Consider the following 18734-nt stretch of genomic DNA (forward strand, 5'->3'; position numbering starts at 1 on the left):
ATTAAATCGTTATGGTCTACGTATGTTTTCCAAGATTCTAATAAACTCCTTGTAAAAAAATATGAATTCATAGTTCGTTTTAACCTTTTTTATGTTCCATTTAAGGGCAATTTTAAACTTATTTTCCACGTCCTAGAACCATAAGAAAATACCTTCGGGGAATTTGAGAATATCATTGACAATCCTAAAGCAATTAAATTTTGTTTTGATTTACAAACTCAAGGGGTTAAACATGATACAGATGGTGATGGTGGAGGTGGTCAACGGTCTACAGAGTTTTTTTTTTGCGGAAAAGGTTTACTGGTGGAGTGGAAATTTAGGTCACATCAACGAGGGGCAAATTTATGTTTATGTTTTTGTATTGTTTCGTTTTTTTCCTGAACAAAGAGGAGACCAAGAACTACAAGAATATGTCTCGAAGTGATGTTGTGTAAAGGTGGGGCGCTCAAAAGGATATTAGATGGTTTGTTTGTTTTGTTGGATTTACAACAGAGAATGCCGGTTGTTGGTTGATACGTCATGTGAAGGGGATGAGGGAGCTTAAACTACAAGAATATATCTCCAAGGGTTTGTATAAGTGGGCGTTCAAAGGTGTATTAGGAGGTGGATACACAGTTGCAGGTTTTTTCATAAAGTGAGGGAGATTAAATGCTGGGATTTTCAGTTTTCCCATATATGTGTGGATGGGTAGGTGGTTGTATATGTGTGCGAGTTGTTTTTTAAACTTTCTTTTACACTAGTTTCACTTGAGGGGATAATACAGGCACATGATGTGGGTTGAACTGAACTGGACTGGAATGGTTGGTTGTTTGGCTTGACTTGGCTTTCATTCCATTTAACTTGAAAAACATCACTTAACAACAACATCATCATCATTGCCGTTGTCATCTTTGACAACGACGACGACGACAAAGTTCAAGACCATTTTCATGGTGTTTGTTTTTGTAAACTTCTTTCTTTCTTTGTACCGTCTTCCTGATGTTTAGACGAGGTAGTGGTGCTACCGGATGAGGCCGCCGCTTGTCCACCTTCCGCTGCACCTTCTGCTGCTTCTCCACCCTCTGCGGCATCACCACCAAAGGCGGCGGCTGCTGCCCCCGCACCTGGATCCTGTTGCTGTTGTTCCTTTTCCTTTTTGAGGCGAGCCTTGCGTGCAGCCTTCGAATTGCAGATGTCACATTGAGTTTTATTCCCTGTATTTTTGGTTCACCATTATGGTGTTTGGTTGTTGTTGTTGTTTTGTTGTATTGGTTTCGGTTGGAAATCAAGTGGTGTGGCATAAAGTTTTGTTGTTGTTGTTTATGTTGTGGTCGAGTTTTCAGGTAGAGTTTGGTTGTTTTATTTTTTTGTTACAGTTTTGAGTTTCGGTTTTTTTATTTGAAAAATAAAATAAGAAATTTTTGCTTTTATAGACTTTATAAGCTTAAAAAAAGAAACAAAAATAAGTAACGGAAAGAACAGAACAGAGTGGGAATCACAGTTGTTGCTACTTGGGTTAGTCACACTAAATTTGTTATGGCACGACAATTATTGACGAGTCGCCGCCAGCAGCTTCCTTCGCTTTGTTTACTTCTTTTCTTCAGCTGATTGGGAAGAAAGTTTTTCTTTTGGCTTTTCGATTTGTTGTTGTTCTTCTTCTCTAAGAAGTTTATGGTTAATAATATTAATACAAAAGTTTTGTTGTTTTTATTATTGTTAAAAAGTATTATTGAAATTGTTGTTGTAGTTATTAGTTTTTTTCTTTCGTTTTGTTTTGTTACATCACACAAAGTTTGTTGTAATCTTTTTGCGCAAAAGTGTAACGGAATGGGAATAGAAAAATGTTTGATTTTCTTTCTTTGTGTTACAAAGTTTTTACTTTGAGGAAATCTTTGAAGTCGCTAATTGGTAAATGAAGATATTTTGTATTGTCTTATTTAATTTTGAAAATTAGGGAAATTTTTAACAACATTTTTCTTTTCGTTCCTCCATTACCAAAATGATTACAACGTAGGGTAACTGTTCCACGCACACAAAAAACGCATAGAAACAGCGAGAGTTGTCAGTTCGAAATTGGCATGGAAAGCCAAACGAAAATCACTTGAAAAACTTACAGAAATAGACAGCAATTGAACCGGATTCTTCAATCAAATGAACCAGTCTGTCGCCTTCAAGATCTTCAATAACATCTCCACCAGGGTCCTTTTGCGTAAGCAACCATGAGAGGATCTGTTCTTCTTCGTAAAGATCTCCTGTAAAAATAGTACAAATAAAATCGGCAGTTTCGTTACAAATTTTGTTTTCATTTTCTATTTAAGGAATAGTGCAGTTGTGCGAGGTGCTGTTCGGTTTTTGTTTGTTTCCACATACCGGCGTATATCACTGGTTCCTTAGATGATGGCTTAAAGAAGACAATGGCTGGCAATGCAAATACACCCAACTCCTTGGCCATTTGTTTGTCATCGATTTTAACAAAATCAATACCGGCCTTATCGGCTTCATCATCAATGTGTTCCACTTCAGCCAGGACTCGAGGGCACTGCTTGCAATCATCGCTGTCTAGAAAAGGAAGACAAAGAGAGAAATAATAGCCTCAGTTATTAAAGTGTTTAAGGCGAACTTCTAAATACTAGTTTAGAAAGCGTGCTGATATATCCAACAGCTGCTATGCGAATTTTTTAGTCGTCATTTTGTGTGACGACTTTAAGGTTTTCCAAGAAATTTCAGTGTCCAATTTAAGTCTCATTTCCTGGACGTTTTGCAGCTTGTCTACTATGTTCGACACGCCGCTCAGGCTCTTCGATCCAATTGGGCTGGTATTCCATTCCACTAAAGGACAAGTGGAGACTCCGTCCTTTAGTGGATTTTCCTGGGAAGTAGCAGGATGTTTATGCGCAACAATTTTGAACTTTTGTGGTGGAGTTTCCCAAAGAAATAGTCTGATACAGTCCACATTCGAACTTGAATTGAGTTTGGAATAAATGGAGGTCATGAGGACATGTCAGCAAAGAATAATCAGGTATGATAAATAATGGATCTAAGAATACAACTTGGATCGGCCCAAGTGAAGCAATCGGACAATTATGGAGAATAACATTAAAACGTTGTAACAAATACTGCTAAAAAGTTTAGTGCGAGGGATGTATGAGGCAGTCCTGTTAGGTTTCCTTTGGAAGTCCTACCGCTTAGAGAAGATGTAGGACTTCATTGGTCTTTAACCGGCCTTCCATAAGAAGTCAAATTAGACCGTCTTTGAGAAGATCTACTTCCTTAACAAGGCACACGCTTGTAATTCGAATAATTTCAGTTAATTTTTTTGCAATTTGAATATTTTCAGTTGAAATTACAAATAAAAAAAAAATTTAATAACAAATGGAAATATTCAAATTACTAACGGAAATATTCGAATTCTAGTCTTCAATACCTCCTGGTTATCTATAAAAAGACCTACTGCCTTGTACCAGAAGATCTCTTATAAAAAGGCGTACAGGTCTTCAATGACTTGATCTTCAATGAAAAAGCTTATTGGTCGTCTATGAGAAGGTCTTAATGAATTTACCTTCAAGTCTTCTATGAGTACTTCTTTTCTTCTTCAAGAAGGCCTACTGGTTTTCTACACCTTTTTATACCCTCAGCATTTATGCTAACGAGGGTATATACACTTTCATACGGGCAAAATGTGCCTCATCGAAATAATGGTTTTAGACCCCAAGTATGTTTGGGCGAAATGTGTTTCAGACAATTTGGAGTCTATTTAGCTATGTCCGTCCGTCTGTCTGGCTGGCTGGAGCGCACGATATCTCTCGAACGGATCAAGCGATTTGGCTTTCGTAATATTTTGTTCAAACTTAGTTTCTGTTCGAAAATGTTCGGCACTTGAAGGGAGTAACCGATTTGGTCCATACTTTGCAAATCGTGAAATGTTTACCAGACTTATATGAGGTTCCAATATGAACTCAATCCGTCCACTCCCTCGGGTACCTTCCACATAAAATTTCGGATAAGTTCAGTTAAGGACCTGTTCTCCAATCGCTTTGATTTTTGTTGTAACAACTTGCATTCACTGCCCCCATACGTCGTTACAAGATTTATCAGGGGCAAGCCCACACTTCCTCAGAAAATAGCCGGAAGGGTGCAAAAATCCCCTATGACACCGTGTGTAGTGGTTGGTGCGCACGATAACTCTCGAACAGATGTACCGATTCCGTTCAATATTTGCCTTTCGTAATATTTTTTCCAAACATAGTTATGTTCGAAGATGGGTTATATCGGTCCACTCCTTCATGTACCTCCCAATTTCGGATAAGTTCACTTTAAGACCTGCTCTCGGATCACTTTGATTTTTATTGAAGCAACTTGCATTCGCTGCCTCAATTACGACGGAAAAAGTTTTTTCAGGGGCAAGTCCATATTTTTTGAGAAAACAGCCATATAACAAAATTCGAATTATAAATGGAACAATTCGAATTACAAATTAAATAATTCGAATTACAAGTGGAATAATTCGAATTACAAATGGAATAATTCGAATTTCGAATGGAATAATTCGAATTACAAATTGAATAATTCGAATTACAAATAGAATAATTCGAATTACAAATGGAATAATTCGAATTACAAAAGGAATGTTACGAATTACAAATGGAATTCTCGAATTGCAACTAAAATGTTTCGAATTACATCTAAAAAGGTGTATTTGTAATTCGAATTATTCCATTTGTAATTAAAATTATTTCATTTGTAATTCGAATTATTCCATTTTAAATTGGAATTATTATATTTGCAATTCGAATAACTTCATTTGTAAATCGATTTATTATATTTGTAATTCCAATTATTCCATTTGTAGTTCGAATTATTCCATTTGAAATTCAAAACATTAAAACAAATCTTGTTGCCTGGTTTTCTATTTAGTTTTGTCGAATTAAAAATGGAATAATTCGAATTACAAATGGAATAATTCGAATTACAAATGAATTCATTCGAATTACAAATATAATAATTCGAATTAAAAATTAAATAATTTGAATTACAAATATAATAATTTGAATTTGAAATGGAAATATTCGAATTAAAAATTGAATAATTCGAATTACAAGTGGATAAATTCGAATTACAAATGGAATAATTCGAATAACAATTGAAATGTTTCGAATTACAACTGGAATTCTCGAATTACAAATAAAATATTACGAATTACAAATGGTATTCTCGAATAACTAAAATGAATTACATCTGAAAAAGTTGTACTCGTATAAGAAGATCCAGTAGAGTCTTCTATGAGAAAACCTACACCTTCCATAAGAAGACTTGCTGGTCTTCTAAAAGAAGACTTGATCTTCTAGGAAACGGTTTACTGATATATTAGAAGACCTCCTTGGCATTTATAAGAAGAATTGTTTGTCTTTCTGGTGTTCTATAAGAAGACATTTTTGTCTTCTATAAGAAGACTTTTTGGTCTTCTATAAGAAGACCTCCTAATTTCTATGACATTTCTCCTGGTTGAAACTCCTCCTGATTTGAAAGTCTACCCACCATTACACTTTCAACGCGATCCCAGAAGTAAGCTAAAGCTTTTGCAGAGGAGATACTTGAAGTAATAGAATAAATCTTGATCTAATTGTGGAAGTCATTACTTTCGATAATTATCATGTCAAAGCAACCAATTTAGTTGGTCACCGTTGAGGCCTCATTGACAAACTGTGGCAAAAAAATTAAAATTATTTGATACCTGGGTTTAATGTGGACTTTTGCCAAAATTGTTTGATTTTTGCGTGGAAGGTGCCCCAAAGAGTGGCCCGATATAGACCATATTCGAACCGAATCTCTATGTTTAGAAGAAATAGGTTAGACCAAACCGGTTACTTCCCCCGAGAGTTATGAGCACAATTTTAGCGAAACATTTCGAACTGTTGGTGGAAACTACCTGAAGTGGTGGATATTTTGACAAAATATGACGAGATGCAAAGTTTGTCTGTTCGAGAGTTATCGTGCGCACCAGCCAGGCTAACGGACGGACGAGCAGGGCTAAACGACTTATTATTGTACGAAAAAGATCTCGTCCAAACATACTTGTGGCCAAAAAGCAGTATTTTGATAAGGATATAAAAACATATTGGCTGCGATCGTACCGTATTTAGAACGAAATTGATAAAAATGAAAAACATTTCGACGTTATTATTTTTGCTTTTCAACGTCCATATTTACATTTGGCAATTTTCCTTGCGGCAATTGTCAGTTTGTGGGTGAGAGAGGGTGCTTAGAGGCAAAGGGTTACCATATGCCCCACCTCTCTCTCCACCAAATTGACAATTGCCGCAAGGAAAATTGCCTAATGTAAATATGGTCAACTACAAAACAGTGTAAACTATTTTTACTTTTCTACCCCCAACCCATAAAAATAAATAATTTTCCCTCTCGACCTAATACTTACAAAAGATAACCGCCAAATAATCAGAGGCCTTGCGTATCTTTTCGAACATTTTACGATTGACTTGTTCAATGTGATCTGTCATTTCCATATTGGCAGGGCTTGTTAGCCAATCCAAAATTTCTTCCTCATCATCGATGTCGCCGTCATAGTTGATGTATTTTGTTTTGCGGAAATACGTAATGCCAGGCGGATTACGGAAACCATATTTCTTGGCCATCAACTTGTCATGGCATTTGACGATTTGAATGCCATATTCCGTTGCCTCATCATCGATCAGTTCAATGTGACGCAAAACACGCGGAGAATCGGGATCGTCTTCTTTGTCTGAAACGAAAACAGAAATGTGAAAGATATTATTTTCTAATTTAATTTTATTCTTTTAGAAGAACTTAAAAATATATTAAGATGCCTATTTCTGTTACTATTTAGAAACTTATTTGTAATATTATCGAAAGACTTTGAAAGAAAGTTAGAAAATGTGTGAAGAGAATTGCTTGTTAAGCAGTTACAGTTCTTTTGTTATTTTAGTAGAGTTTTGTTTCAAGTTAAAAAAGAGATTTGTTTGTTGCTTTTGATTTGATGTTTTTGTTAGGCGAACTGAAAAGTTCTGTTTTTGTAAATACAACTGAAAGAATAGCCACAATATAAAAGAATTGTTAAACATTTGACAAATTCCATTTTTTATACTTACAGAAGACTACTGCCAAGAAGTCTTTGGTGTTGATGTATTCGAACAGTGTCTCACGATCGATTAGCTCAATACTTTCATCAGCCTTTTGTTCCAAAATCCATTTGAAGACCTCACTGCTTTTGCTGATATCACCTGATTGAAAGAAAGAAAATCCAATTTATCCAATTTCTTTTTCTGCAGAAAGGAGGTCAAACAAATGACTCTCTTATTGCTGCTGCTGTCGTATCAAGAATTTAAGACATACCTGTTTACTGCAGTGTTTAAAATTCAATCAAAATAGTTTATGACCTTGTTTTTTCGTATTTTGTTGTTTTTGTTTTGCTTCTTCTTTTGTTGTAAGAGGGTCTTATTGTTTAAGTAATTGAGTTTTGTTAGTTTTATTTAATTTTGGCAAGTTGCCTAAATTTCTTGCCTGAAATGTGGTGGGGGCGGGCGTAAAAATATGTTTTTAGCCCAATTCTCAACAAACTTGCCTTAAGGTGAAAATATTCCATAATATTTTCTTTGAATTATGGGAATTTTTCACATGTTTTATTTTAAGCAAAATGTTGTGTGTTTTTAGTTTAGTTATTTTTTGTGTGTTTGTGTGGTTTCAGCTTATTTTCTATGAAACTAAACCTCTACTAATTTATTTATTAAATATTTTTGTAAATGACTTGTTTGTTTATTTAGTTCAAGTCACAGTGGAGCAATAGCTAGGATACTCGTTTTACTGCACAATGAAGACAGTTTGAATTCCGTAGTTAGTTATATTTTCTGAGTATTACCGCTTTGAAAAAACTTTTCTGTAAGATGCGTCGTACTTTATCGGGTGATGGACAGTCAAAGTCAAAATTTCAATTTTTGACTTAAAAAACTTTTTTAGTTAAAAAATCGATCGATGCGGTTCCGAAGTGAATATCAATATTGTCAAAATAGAAAACTCAGTATACTCAAACCCAACATGGTTATTGACTTTTTAAAGAAATTTGGGCGATATCTCTGAAACCAATGCGAATATTCTTCTGACCTCTGAAGCAAATTTATAGATAAGGGCAAGAATAAAATATTTGGAGAAATAATCATCAGAAAAATTTATTGCTTCATATTTTAAAACATACCTAAAAATTCAATAATTTGTATACATTTCGCATCATATCTTCAAAACTGTTAAATTTTTCTTAATGTTTTCTGTTGGAAAAATATTTGCTGGTATGGAATAGACAACTCTTCAGAACATGACCTTTTTGTGATATGTGTGAACAGTGTTTGAAATGCGTGTTGTAAAATACCGCTCAAACAACATAAACTAAGCATTCTAGAGTTTCAGAATAATTGCTGAGAACATTATTTGGAAGATTATTGCAAAGGGTTACTTGGTTCAACTCCCAATAGTTTAGGTGATATCGACCAGAATTCTTTAAATTTTGTAAAATTGACTATATTTTATCGATTTTTACCATTGATGGAGTTTTTCTTATGTGGCCTTCTCAAGAGATAAGTTCTACTTGTTTAGGGCTTCAATATTACTAAAGACCAAATTCCTATTCATTTCTGAGATAAAGGCCTGATAAATGCAAAAAAAAAAAATAGTTTTAGCCCGGTTTAGATGATGCCATAAAATCCGAACTGGATCTGTAGTGGGATTCTGTAACTCATTTTTGCTGTTATCGATAATTGTCGGTAAAATTAAAATGCTTATAATTTCGATAATTACCAAAATTTTTCGGTAAGTTTACGATGAATAATAAGTAGTCGCTAGCCTCTACCGACACAAACAGCGATGCCAACTTTTCTTTATGTTTTTAGTCATAATTTTGCGATTTAATTTTACCGATTTTTGTCGGTAACAGCAAAAATGAGTTACAGAATCCCACTACTGACAGTATAAAACTATATACAATTTTCCGAATTTGACTTGCGTACCCAATGAGACCCGATATAACAAATTACCGTAATTACTGTCGGATAACACAGTTTGTAATGGTTTGAGTCATTTAAAATTGAAGATAACACCGCATCGTGATAGAGGATCAAAAATCAACATTCGCGTTTATTGGCCCCAAAAGACTTGAGGCTTAGATGTCAAAAGGGATCATTTTGTGTAAACCGTTGAGAATTGTGATTAACTCTTGTAGGCAAAGTTGTAGCTCTTCGTCCATAGATACTACACCGTTAAAAAAATAAACTAGAAAAATATTCCTAATGCCTCAGTAAGTAATAATATAATATAATTGTTCCACAAACATCACATACGGGACAAGGGAGACTTCTCTCATATCAATGAGTGCACGCCGATTCATATTAGCTCAATGATAAGGGACCTACTGTTTATTGCCGAGTCCGAACGGCGTGTCCTAAGACACCACTTGTAGAGAAGTTTTTACATGGCTGCAATACTCAGAAAATGTCGCCAGCATTACTGAGGGGTATTTTGCCACCGTTGAAATGTTTGATGTTGCCTGGCCGGGGAATCGAACCCACGACCTTTAGTGTGCAAGGCGGGTGTGCATACAATTGCACCACGGTGGCACCCAAGTAAGTAACTTTCAGTCAGTAAGTAACTTTCTAAAATATTTGAACTTTCTACGAACGGTTTTCTATGCGGATTCAGAATATGGTTATGGTTTCGTGTGGCGCAAAAAACCTTCGAAATTTATAAAATCCCTTATACGAGGCCTGCTCGATAACTTTCTGGCCTAACAATGAAATAGCGAATATTTACCATTAAAAATAGTTCTATTGTTTTCTTAAGTAGCCTCCAGCATATTTATACACTTTTTCATGCGCTCAAGCCAATTGTTGAAGCACTTTTTCCACTCCGATTGAGACACCTCCAAAACATGGTATTATAAGTTGGTTTTGACCAAAAAGTTTGTAACGCATCGAAATAATGGACCCATACTTATATATACCAAAATGAATGTCTCGACGAGCTGAGTCGATCTGGCTATGTGTGTCCGTCCGTCCGTCCGTCTGTCCATCTAAACCTTGTAATCACGCTACAGGTCACACTTTTGATCGGATCGTCACGAAATTTTGGATGTTGATGGGGGTCCCGGAGGGGAAGAAGCCTATTAATTTTAGTGGTGGTCGGATAATATTTAGAGGTCGGAAAGGGCAAAAACTTAGGTGGATAAAAAGACAACGTTTTTTTTTCCAAAACCAATATCTCAGCTTCTATATGGGGTATACCAAAAGCAAAATCTGACAATGAAAACTGAAAATATCACCTTTCTAACGATGTAAAGTAGGTGCTCGTAGGTGATCAAACAACGAAGATATCGCAGTAGTAGCAAATAAAACCCCAATTTTCATTTTTGCGATTTTAATTATATTGACAAGTATCACAGCTTTGGTTGAAATTTTCCCATCTTTACAATGATGCAAACTAGGTCGGCGTAGGTAACCAAATAACGAAGATATCGCAATAGTCAGTAATACATCCCATTTTTCTATTTTTTTTTGGAAATCACGCTACAGATCGCCATTTTGATCGGATCGTCACGAAAATTTGAGGGTTGATGGGGGTCTCACTGATGAAGAAGCATATTGATTTTGGTGATGGTCGGATAATATTTAGGGGTCGGAATGAGCAAACTCTTATTTGGAGAAAAGTCAACATTTTATTTCAAAGCCAATATCTCTGTTTCGTTAAGAGGTATATCAAAAGCAAAATCTGGCAAGGAAAGTAGAAAATATCACCTTTACAACGATGTCATAGGTGGTCAAACAACAGAGGTATCGCAATAGTCGGTAGTGCATCCTATTTCCCGATTTGTTTGTAATCACGCTACAGGTCGCAATTTTGATCGGATCGTCACAATTTTTTTGGGAGTTGATGCGGGTCCCACATAGGAAGAAGCCTATTGATTTTGGTGATAGTCGGATAATATTTAGGGGTCGGAATGGGGAAAAACTCATTTGGAGACAAACTCAAAGTTTTATTCTTTGTGAATATATTGGCTTCTAGTAGGGGTATTCCAACGGCAGCCTGTCAATGGAAGAAGAAAATATTACCTTTACATTGGTGTTAAGCAGGTTGGCGAAGGTGGTCAAACAAGGGAGATACCACAATAGTCGGTAATGCATCCAATTCTTCCCTTTTTTGCAATCAAGCTACAGGTCGTCATTTTGATTGGATGGTCACGAAATTTTGGTTGCTTATGGGGATCCCAGAGACAAAGAGGCATATTATTTTTGGTGGTAGTCGGTTTATATTCCCTAAAAGAAATGTTTACCAGTGAAAAGCTTATGCACAGGGGTAGTGGTGTAGGATATCACATGGTCGGCCCCGTCCCGACTATAGCCTTTGCTCACTTGTTAATGTTTAATAGATGAGGACAATCCAAAAACCCAGGTTGTACCATTTTTGAGATAAAGAAGCTCAGGTTACATTTTTAAGTTTTTTTATTTAGGGTTTCGCGATTTTGCTTGAATACGGCAAGTCTAATCGATATGGGACCTGAGAAAATCTTATAGCTGTGAAAATTCCCTACAAGACGGGCTTATGTGTTTTTTCTAGGTTGTAACATTTTTTAGATATATAAGTTTAAGTTGGGAAATTACAGTCATGGCATTGTTTTATAAGGAGACGATACAGTCAGTGAGTTATCCCAATTTGAACTTCAGTATCTTTTTTAATTTTTCTCATTTCATCATTTCAGAATCTGCAAAAACTTCCCAGGTGTAAGCACCTTTCATTTAAAGTTAGTTAAGGCGCACCGTGTATATGGTACGAAATGTATACAAGTTGTGGAATTTATAGATATATTATAAAATTTGGGGCAATAAATGTTGTTTTTCGAGTTCATTATTTCTCCAATTATTTTACTCTCGCCCTTATCTACGAATTTGCTTCAGATGTTGGAAGAAGATTCTCATTGGTTTCAGAAATATTTAACCATGTTTTGATACGGCTATGAAATCCGAGCTGGATCTGGCACAACGAAACCCAACTAGGGTTTTTGTCGTTTGGGTCTGTACTTTCAAAATCCACAGTTCAAATTGGTTGTTGCGCCTTTCTCAGCATGGGCATTACATTTAATCGAAAACTCATTTGATTTCTTCTCATCAAAAAACAACAACAGGAGTAGGTCCTTTCATAGAAAGTTAGTCATAAAAGGAGCTTGGTTCTTCAAAACTGCTTCAAAAGAGCAAAGTTTTTTCATAGCGTACGAATAGGGTGTCTTTTAACAAATGACAGGAAGATCATGTTAAAGAAGACTCTAAAATGTCTCATACAAATACAGCAAGAAGTCTAGTATGATCAATAACAGGTCTCTAAAAGTCTTTCTTAGTCCAACATGTTCTTTCGCAGAAGACGTTAATGACTTCTAGTAGAAAACAAGATGAGAAGACCAGTGAATCTTCTATGACATGACCAGTAAATCTTCTAGAAATCTTCCCCAAAAATATGTGGGATATGAAACTTATGAAAATTATTCCAAAGTGTATTATAAACAATCAAATGTCCCAAAAATAGTTCTTTTATGTATTGCGTAATCAACATAGAGATTGAAGGGGATGTATTTAAATTATGGTCCTTTAACTGTTTTACAAATTTTTGATTTTACAAAATTTTGATAAATGTAGAACAACTTCTTGTCCGGAGTCGGAATGCAGCTTTTTTCACGACTCCGACTCCAGCAAAATTTGCTGGATTCCGACTCCGAAACACTGGTATCAACACAGTTTGATATATTTATGAACTAGGGTTATGACTTTTTTACAACCGCGTATCCCTGTATCTTATTTTGATTAACTTTTACTTAAGATTAGCTAAAAACTTAATTAAAAAGAGATTCGATAAAAAAAGCTCACGCACATAAAGATTTTAAAGTTTTTATACATGAGCTTTTTTGAAAAAATGTTTGAGTCACTTTAAGCACTTATATAACTCAAAACAAGCTTTAAAGCAGACCTGCTCAGACACATACAAACACATTTTGTAATTGTGTTGGTTTAGAAATACACAAATTTCAATTTTCCTTTGTCTCTCTGTATACTGTGAGAATTATCGTAACAGTTTTTTTTTTATTTTATATTTCAAAATATAGAGTAGAATAATTACACTGTGCAACACGAAAATTATTAACCATATTCTGACACCGCAGTGTGATAGATTACCAAAAATGAGAAGACACGTGTCTTGCCGTTTTTCCCTATCTCATCAACTTTCGCGGTTATAGGCCTCCAAAGGTTTGAGGTTTTGATGTAGAAAGGCTCATTTAGTCAGGACTATATCTTCCAAACCGTTAGGAAATTTAAATTTATCTCGGAGGCAAAGTTGTAGCTCTTGTCTTAAAGTACAAAAATTTTGAACACATATAATCCATCAACCTTCATCTTCAAGGTCAAAATCGCCATGGTCAAATTTCTTTTAAAAATTTTCTCAAGTTTTGTTATACAGCTTTCAAACCGATCAAAATTGAAGCAAACAACCAATTAGAAAAATGTACTTTAGATCTTAGTAAACAACTTTCTAGAACATACGAACTCTGTAGAAACGGATCTTAATGGTCAAAATAGCAAAACAATTGCGATTTTTATCCTCTTTTCTAGGATTCCGCTCCATAGATATTAAACCGTTCAAAATTCAAGAAAACAACCAACCACAATAGTGTAGCAAAGGCATCAATAAACAACTTTCTGGAACATGCGAAATGTCTATGAACGTTTCTTAATGATAAAAATAGCAAAAATCTTTTGAAAAAATCCAATTTTTATAATTTTTTCTCGGATATATAATTATAATTTTTTCTCTGGTCCAAAGATACGCAACCGCCCAAAAATTAAGGATACCGTCAACCACAAAAATGTACCTAAGATTTCAATAAACAACTTTTAAGAACATATGAAGATTCTAGGAATGATTCCTAGGGCTGAAATTCACGAACAATTAAATGTTTTTAACATTCCCCCTGCTCAGGTTTGGAAATAACAAACTGTTAAAAACTCAAGGAAATTTTAAAGGTTTGTTATTTACAGACCTGAACAGGAAAGAATGATCTAAAATAATTTAATTTTGAACTTGAAGAATTGTTCCTAGAGACTTCATTTGTTCTAGAAACTTGTTTGTTGAAATCTGAGGTACATTTTTGTAGTTGACGGTATACTTAATTTTTGGGCGGTTGCGTATCTTTGGACCAGAGTCGGAGAAAAAAGTATAAAAATTGGATATTTTCAAAAGAGTTTTGCTATTTTTGCCATTAAGAACCGTTCATAGACATGTCGCATATTCCCGAAAGTTGTTTATTGAAGCCTTTGCTACAATATTGTGGTTGATTGTTTTCTTGAATTTTGAACGGTTTAATATCTATGGAGCAGAAGCCAAGAAAAGAGGATAAAAGTCGCAATTGTTTTGCTATTTTGACCATTAAGATCTGTTTCTACAGAGTTCGTATGTTGTAGAAAATTGTTTACTAAGATCTAAGGTACATTTTTCTAATTGGTCGTTTGCTCCAATTTTGATCGGTTTGAAAGCTGTATAACAAAACTTGAGAAAATTTTTAAAAGAAATTGGACCCTGGCGATTTTGGCCTTGCAGATGAAGGTTGATGGATTATATGTGTTCACAATTTTTATTCTTTAAGACAAGAGCTACAACTTTGCCTCCGAGATAAATTCAAATTTCCTAACGGTTTGGAAGTTATATTCCTGAATAAATGACCCTTTGTACATCAAAGCATCAAACCTTTGGAAGCCTATAACCGCGAAAGTTGATGAGATAGGGAAAAACGGAGAGACACGTGTCTTCTCATTTTTGGTGTTCTATCACACTGTGGTGTCAGAATATGGTTAATAAAACATGACTCAAAAAATTACACACAGTGTTATTTTATTTTGACCAAATGTGACTGTTGATGTTATAATTTGTTGCAAATCAAGTTCGTGACAAACCAAAGTGCGTTGACAAACCAAACACTCTAATTTGCCGTAAAAATTTTAGGCAAATAAAAATTCGTATTCAGTATCTTCATTCATTTTTTCAGTGTACGCATATAAATTCATAGACAAATTCGAAAACAGAACCTTCCTCATTGAATGTTCAATAGAGACTGATTTTTAATTTTGAAAATATTCAAAACAAAAACAAAAGCTCTCTTTTTAAATTGTGTGTGTGAGAAAATTGACACACACCGACAGCTCAGGTGCGCACCTTGAGCAGGCCTGCTTTAAAGCCACACGACATAACCAAAATGACATAGGCATTTGTATCTCACCAATTTTATCACCATATCATTACATATATATCATTTTATATCATATATAACTTTATTCCATATATCAGATCAATTGAAAGTGGTTTGTGCGTGACCTTTTTCAATATTTAAATGGAATAAAAATTAGTTTAGTTATTAATAGGCAAAAGGTCATTCATTCGAGCAACAGGAAATATTTTTTTTGAGATTTTTTTTATTTCATGATATTTTCTTCAAAAAAAAAAAAAAAAACAACATTTTTTTCAAATGGCAAAAATCAATAGGTACAAGTTCATTCACTCTCGCAACAGGAAATCATTTTTGAGAAAAAAGGTCAAAAATTCATAACCCTAATATTTACATATAACATACCGTGGAAATAACATAAGGCAATATTATTGATATATTATATTTGGTCGAGTTTGCTGCACTAAACGCAGTTCTTCTTGATTGGTTTGTTCGTTTTTTCTAATGACTCTGAAATAAATTCCTGTTGTTTTCTGAGATATAACCAATATTGGTGCGAAATTAGGTAAATTTTGACCGGTTTAGGTAAGGGCATAAGATTCTAATGGGATCCCATTTAATGAGGTGTTTTAGGTTCTTAGTGGTCAAAAAACATTAATATAACTGTATGTCCTGATTTCTTTTTTAAAGTTCACCTATGTTTATCTAACGAATTAGAGAAAACTAACATTGGGATTTCTCGGCTGTAAACTCCCCACACAAAAATAGGGGATAAACTATGTTTTAGTACAACCCCTTACAATAGCATATATAGCCCCCTGTATAGTTTTATATATGTCTACAGTTTACTTGAATAAAAATTAAAGATAGTACCTCGCTGACTTTTATCTTTTGTATTTTTAAGAATCTGCTCATGTCTTTAGAAGATTTCGGCTTTCCCTATGGTAAAAGAATTCAAAATTTCGGCTCGGCCGAATTTGACATGATTTTTTTTGTTTCTTCTTCACATCTGAATACAGATTTTATATTTTTTAAATTTGATATTATTTCCAATGATTTGTTTTCCTTGGTTTTTACTTTATCTAAATTTCGTAGATAAAACAACTGTTTCCTAAGACCAAATTTGTCAATTTAAAATCTACTGTGGATATGAAGATTGTTTCTTAAATGTGTTTTCTTTTGGTTTAAAAAATGAACTGATAGTTGTTTCACAAATATTTCATATACAGTTACAATTTAGAGTTTCTTATTATATTTGATTAACTTAAAAGTACTAGCTTGTGTTTTGGTTTTTGATATCAGCTTGGAGCTCTGTTTTATTATTATTATTTTCATCATTACAAAATTGTTTGTTTTTTACAAAATAGTTTTTGTTTATGGTAAGAACAGGATTTGTTCGTAAACTCATGTCAAAGTTTTGTTGCTTTGATTACAAATAGAAGTTTATTTTTTCATAATTAAAGAACAAAATTTACATTTCAAAAATTTCATTTGTTTACAATATTTCTATTTATTTAGGTATAAAAGTTATATTAAAGAGAAAAAGAGAGCTCTTATGAATTATAAAAAAATTACAAATTTATTTATGGTGACCACATTTAAGCAAGTTTTGCCTAAAATATGGTCTTACAAAGTGTTTTTGTTATACAGAACATATATTAAAGATGTTTCAAAATTGCTCTGATTGTTAGGGTACATACATACATGTTGCCCCCAATAAAAATTGACATTGGCATAATTTTCAATTATGCCTTTATAAATAAAATTAATTCGATATTTTTAATATCGATAACAAAAATTTAAAACAAAAGAATATGAAAACAACATTAAGACGATGTCAGATTGACTGATGGAAGGGCAATTTCTATTCAGAAATAAAGTCTTTGTTCTCTTTGACATATTTTGTTATCAATAAGGAAGGAAACTCTTGTAAAGTGTTGTTCCTATCAATCCTTCCGACATCAGCCTTAAGGTTATTTTCATTTACAAACATAACAAAATATTACAAAAATAAAAATTCAATATTTAAGATTTAACAAAAACTGTATTATGGATCTACAACAACAACTGAGAGAGAAAATGTTTACACATTATTATTTTTTTATGTTTAATTGTAACTAAGCATTGTGAAAATTATTTTATGAACTCCTAGTTTGTTATTGATTTATTTATTTTTAATTTAAAGCATTTAAAGTGAAGTAGAAAAATATTAACCAGAAACTCATTTTCAAAAATGCTCTCCCACAGAAAAATCGGATGTTCTCGGCTTGAAATGGGAAAATTCCGACTCTTCAAAGTTTAAGAAATCAAGTTTTTCACATTAAAATTCAGGTTTAACATTCCTCAAGCTCCGTTTTGGAAACAAGTAAAAAATGTAAAGGAGAATCCCGATATTACGGCCCAACATTTGTTTTAATTTAAGCAAACTGGGATTGCAATAGTTTGGAAAATGAGATTCATACGAGCGAGTATTTGTGAGCTTTAAAGTTTAGTTTAAGTTGTAGCTTTTTTTTTAAAGAATAATAAAAACTAGTATCAAAAGAGAAAGGTGAGGAAAAAAGTATGAGAGTAAAAAATTCTTTTAAAAATAGTTAAGTAAATTTGTTTGTTTTTATAAGTATGAACTGCTACAGATTTGAACAAAGCTTTTATGGCAAAAAATTAAAAAAAAAACTAATAAAAATGCTTATAATTTTGAGGTGGTCTTAAAGGAACTTTGAACAATGGAAACTCCCAAAAGCAAATTTCTCCGGCTTGTCAACATTTTGAGCAGTGAACATTTTGAAGAGAGAAACTCATTGTCCAAAGCCGCTTTAGGACCATTTTGACCATAGAAAAAATAAATGGTGGTAATGGCGGTGATAGTTTTTTGTTTTGATCGGCTATTTCCAAAAAACTTAAAAAGTGCTATTAGTAGGTGGTGAGTCGATCGGCGGATTTCTGCACGCTTCGAAGCAGATCAATTGAGAAGTGGGTTCCGGGAAGCATCGGCAGCTGCGGCTATTGCGTTTTATTTTAGTCTGGTATTATTTTTTGGTTGTGACGAAAAAAACTCTTGCAAAATTTTGAAAACTTTTTGTTTTGGATTTTAGGCATTATTGTTATGTGGGTGTGTATGTTTGAGTGTGTCTATGTGTCTATTGGTGTTTTGGAGGAAGAGGTGGGTGTTTGGTCTATTGTGTTAATTATTTCATTTTTAGTCAGTCGAAATGTTTCCTTCCACCTACAGCGAGATATCCTGAAAAATTAGGTTATACAAATGTTTTAGTCGTTTTTGCAAATAGTTTATGCCTATAAAAGAGAAGAGAGAAAAGAAAAAATAGAGGAAAAAGACAAAAACTTAACGATTTATGGCTAAGATAAAACATTTTGTCTGAAAAAGGGGGTGGGGGCAAGTACTTTAATTAAAACCCCCCTTTTCTTGGATTTAAAAAGGAAGTGTGGGAGGGGTTAATGAAGGGATCTCATGCGAACTAAATTT

The 18734-nt window shown here is 33.9% G+C and overlaps 2 protein-coding genes across 22 annotated transcripts in view; one reads left to right on the forward strand and one right to left on the reverse strand.

The window, feature by feature from the left end:
* Positions 1-18734, forward strand: part of LOC141405362 (uncharacterized) — a 242970-nt gene that overhangs the window by 66005 nt on the left and 158231 nt on the right. The gene's annotated exons all lie outside the window — the stretch shown is intronic.
* The window catches only part of hlk (hulk), a 112743-nt gene that overhangs the window by 16410 nt on the left and 77599 nt on the right, over positions 1-18734 (reverse strand). For 7 of the 21 annotated variants that reach the window (XM_073989584.1, XM_073989593.1, XM_073989585.1 and 4 more), the window contains 5 exons: positions 7104-7235; positions 6413-6736; positions 2350-2538; positions 2094-2231; positions 969-1193 (listed from right to left, as the gene is read on the reverse strand). In XM_073989584.1, coding sequence (XP_073845685.1) covers positions 969-1193; positions 2094-2231; positions 2350-2538; positions 6413-6736; positions 7104-7235 — 1008 coding nt within the window. Of the gene's footprint in view, positions 1-968; positions 1194-2093; positions 2232-2349; positions 2539-6412; positions 6737-7103; positions 7236-16536; positions 18545-18734 lie in introns of those variants that run through there. The other 14 variants (XM_073989597.1, XM_073989589.1, XM_073989596.1 and 11 more) reach the window with 3 other exon arrangements.

The sequence above is a fragment of the Musca autumnalis genome, unplaced genomic scaffold (genome assembly GCF_047663935.1).
Source record: "Musca autumnalis isolate F117 unplaced genomic scaffold, ASM4766393v1 scaffold_5, whole genome shotgun sequence".
NCBI classification, from domain to species: Eukaryota; Metazoa; Arthropoda; class Insecta; order Diptera; family Muscidae; genus Musca; species Musca autumnalis.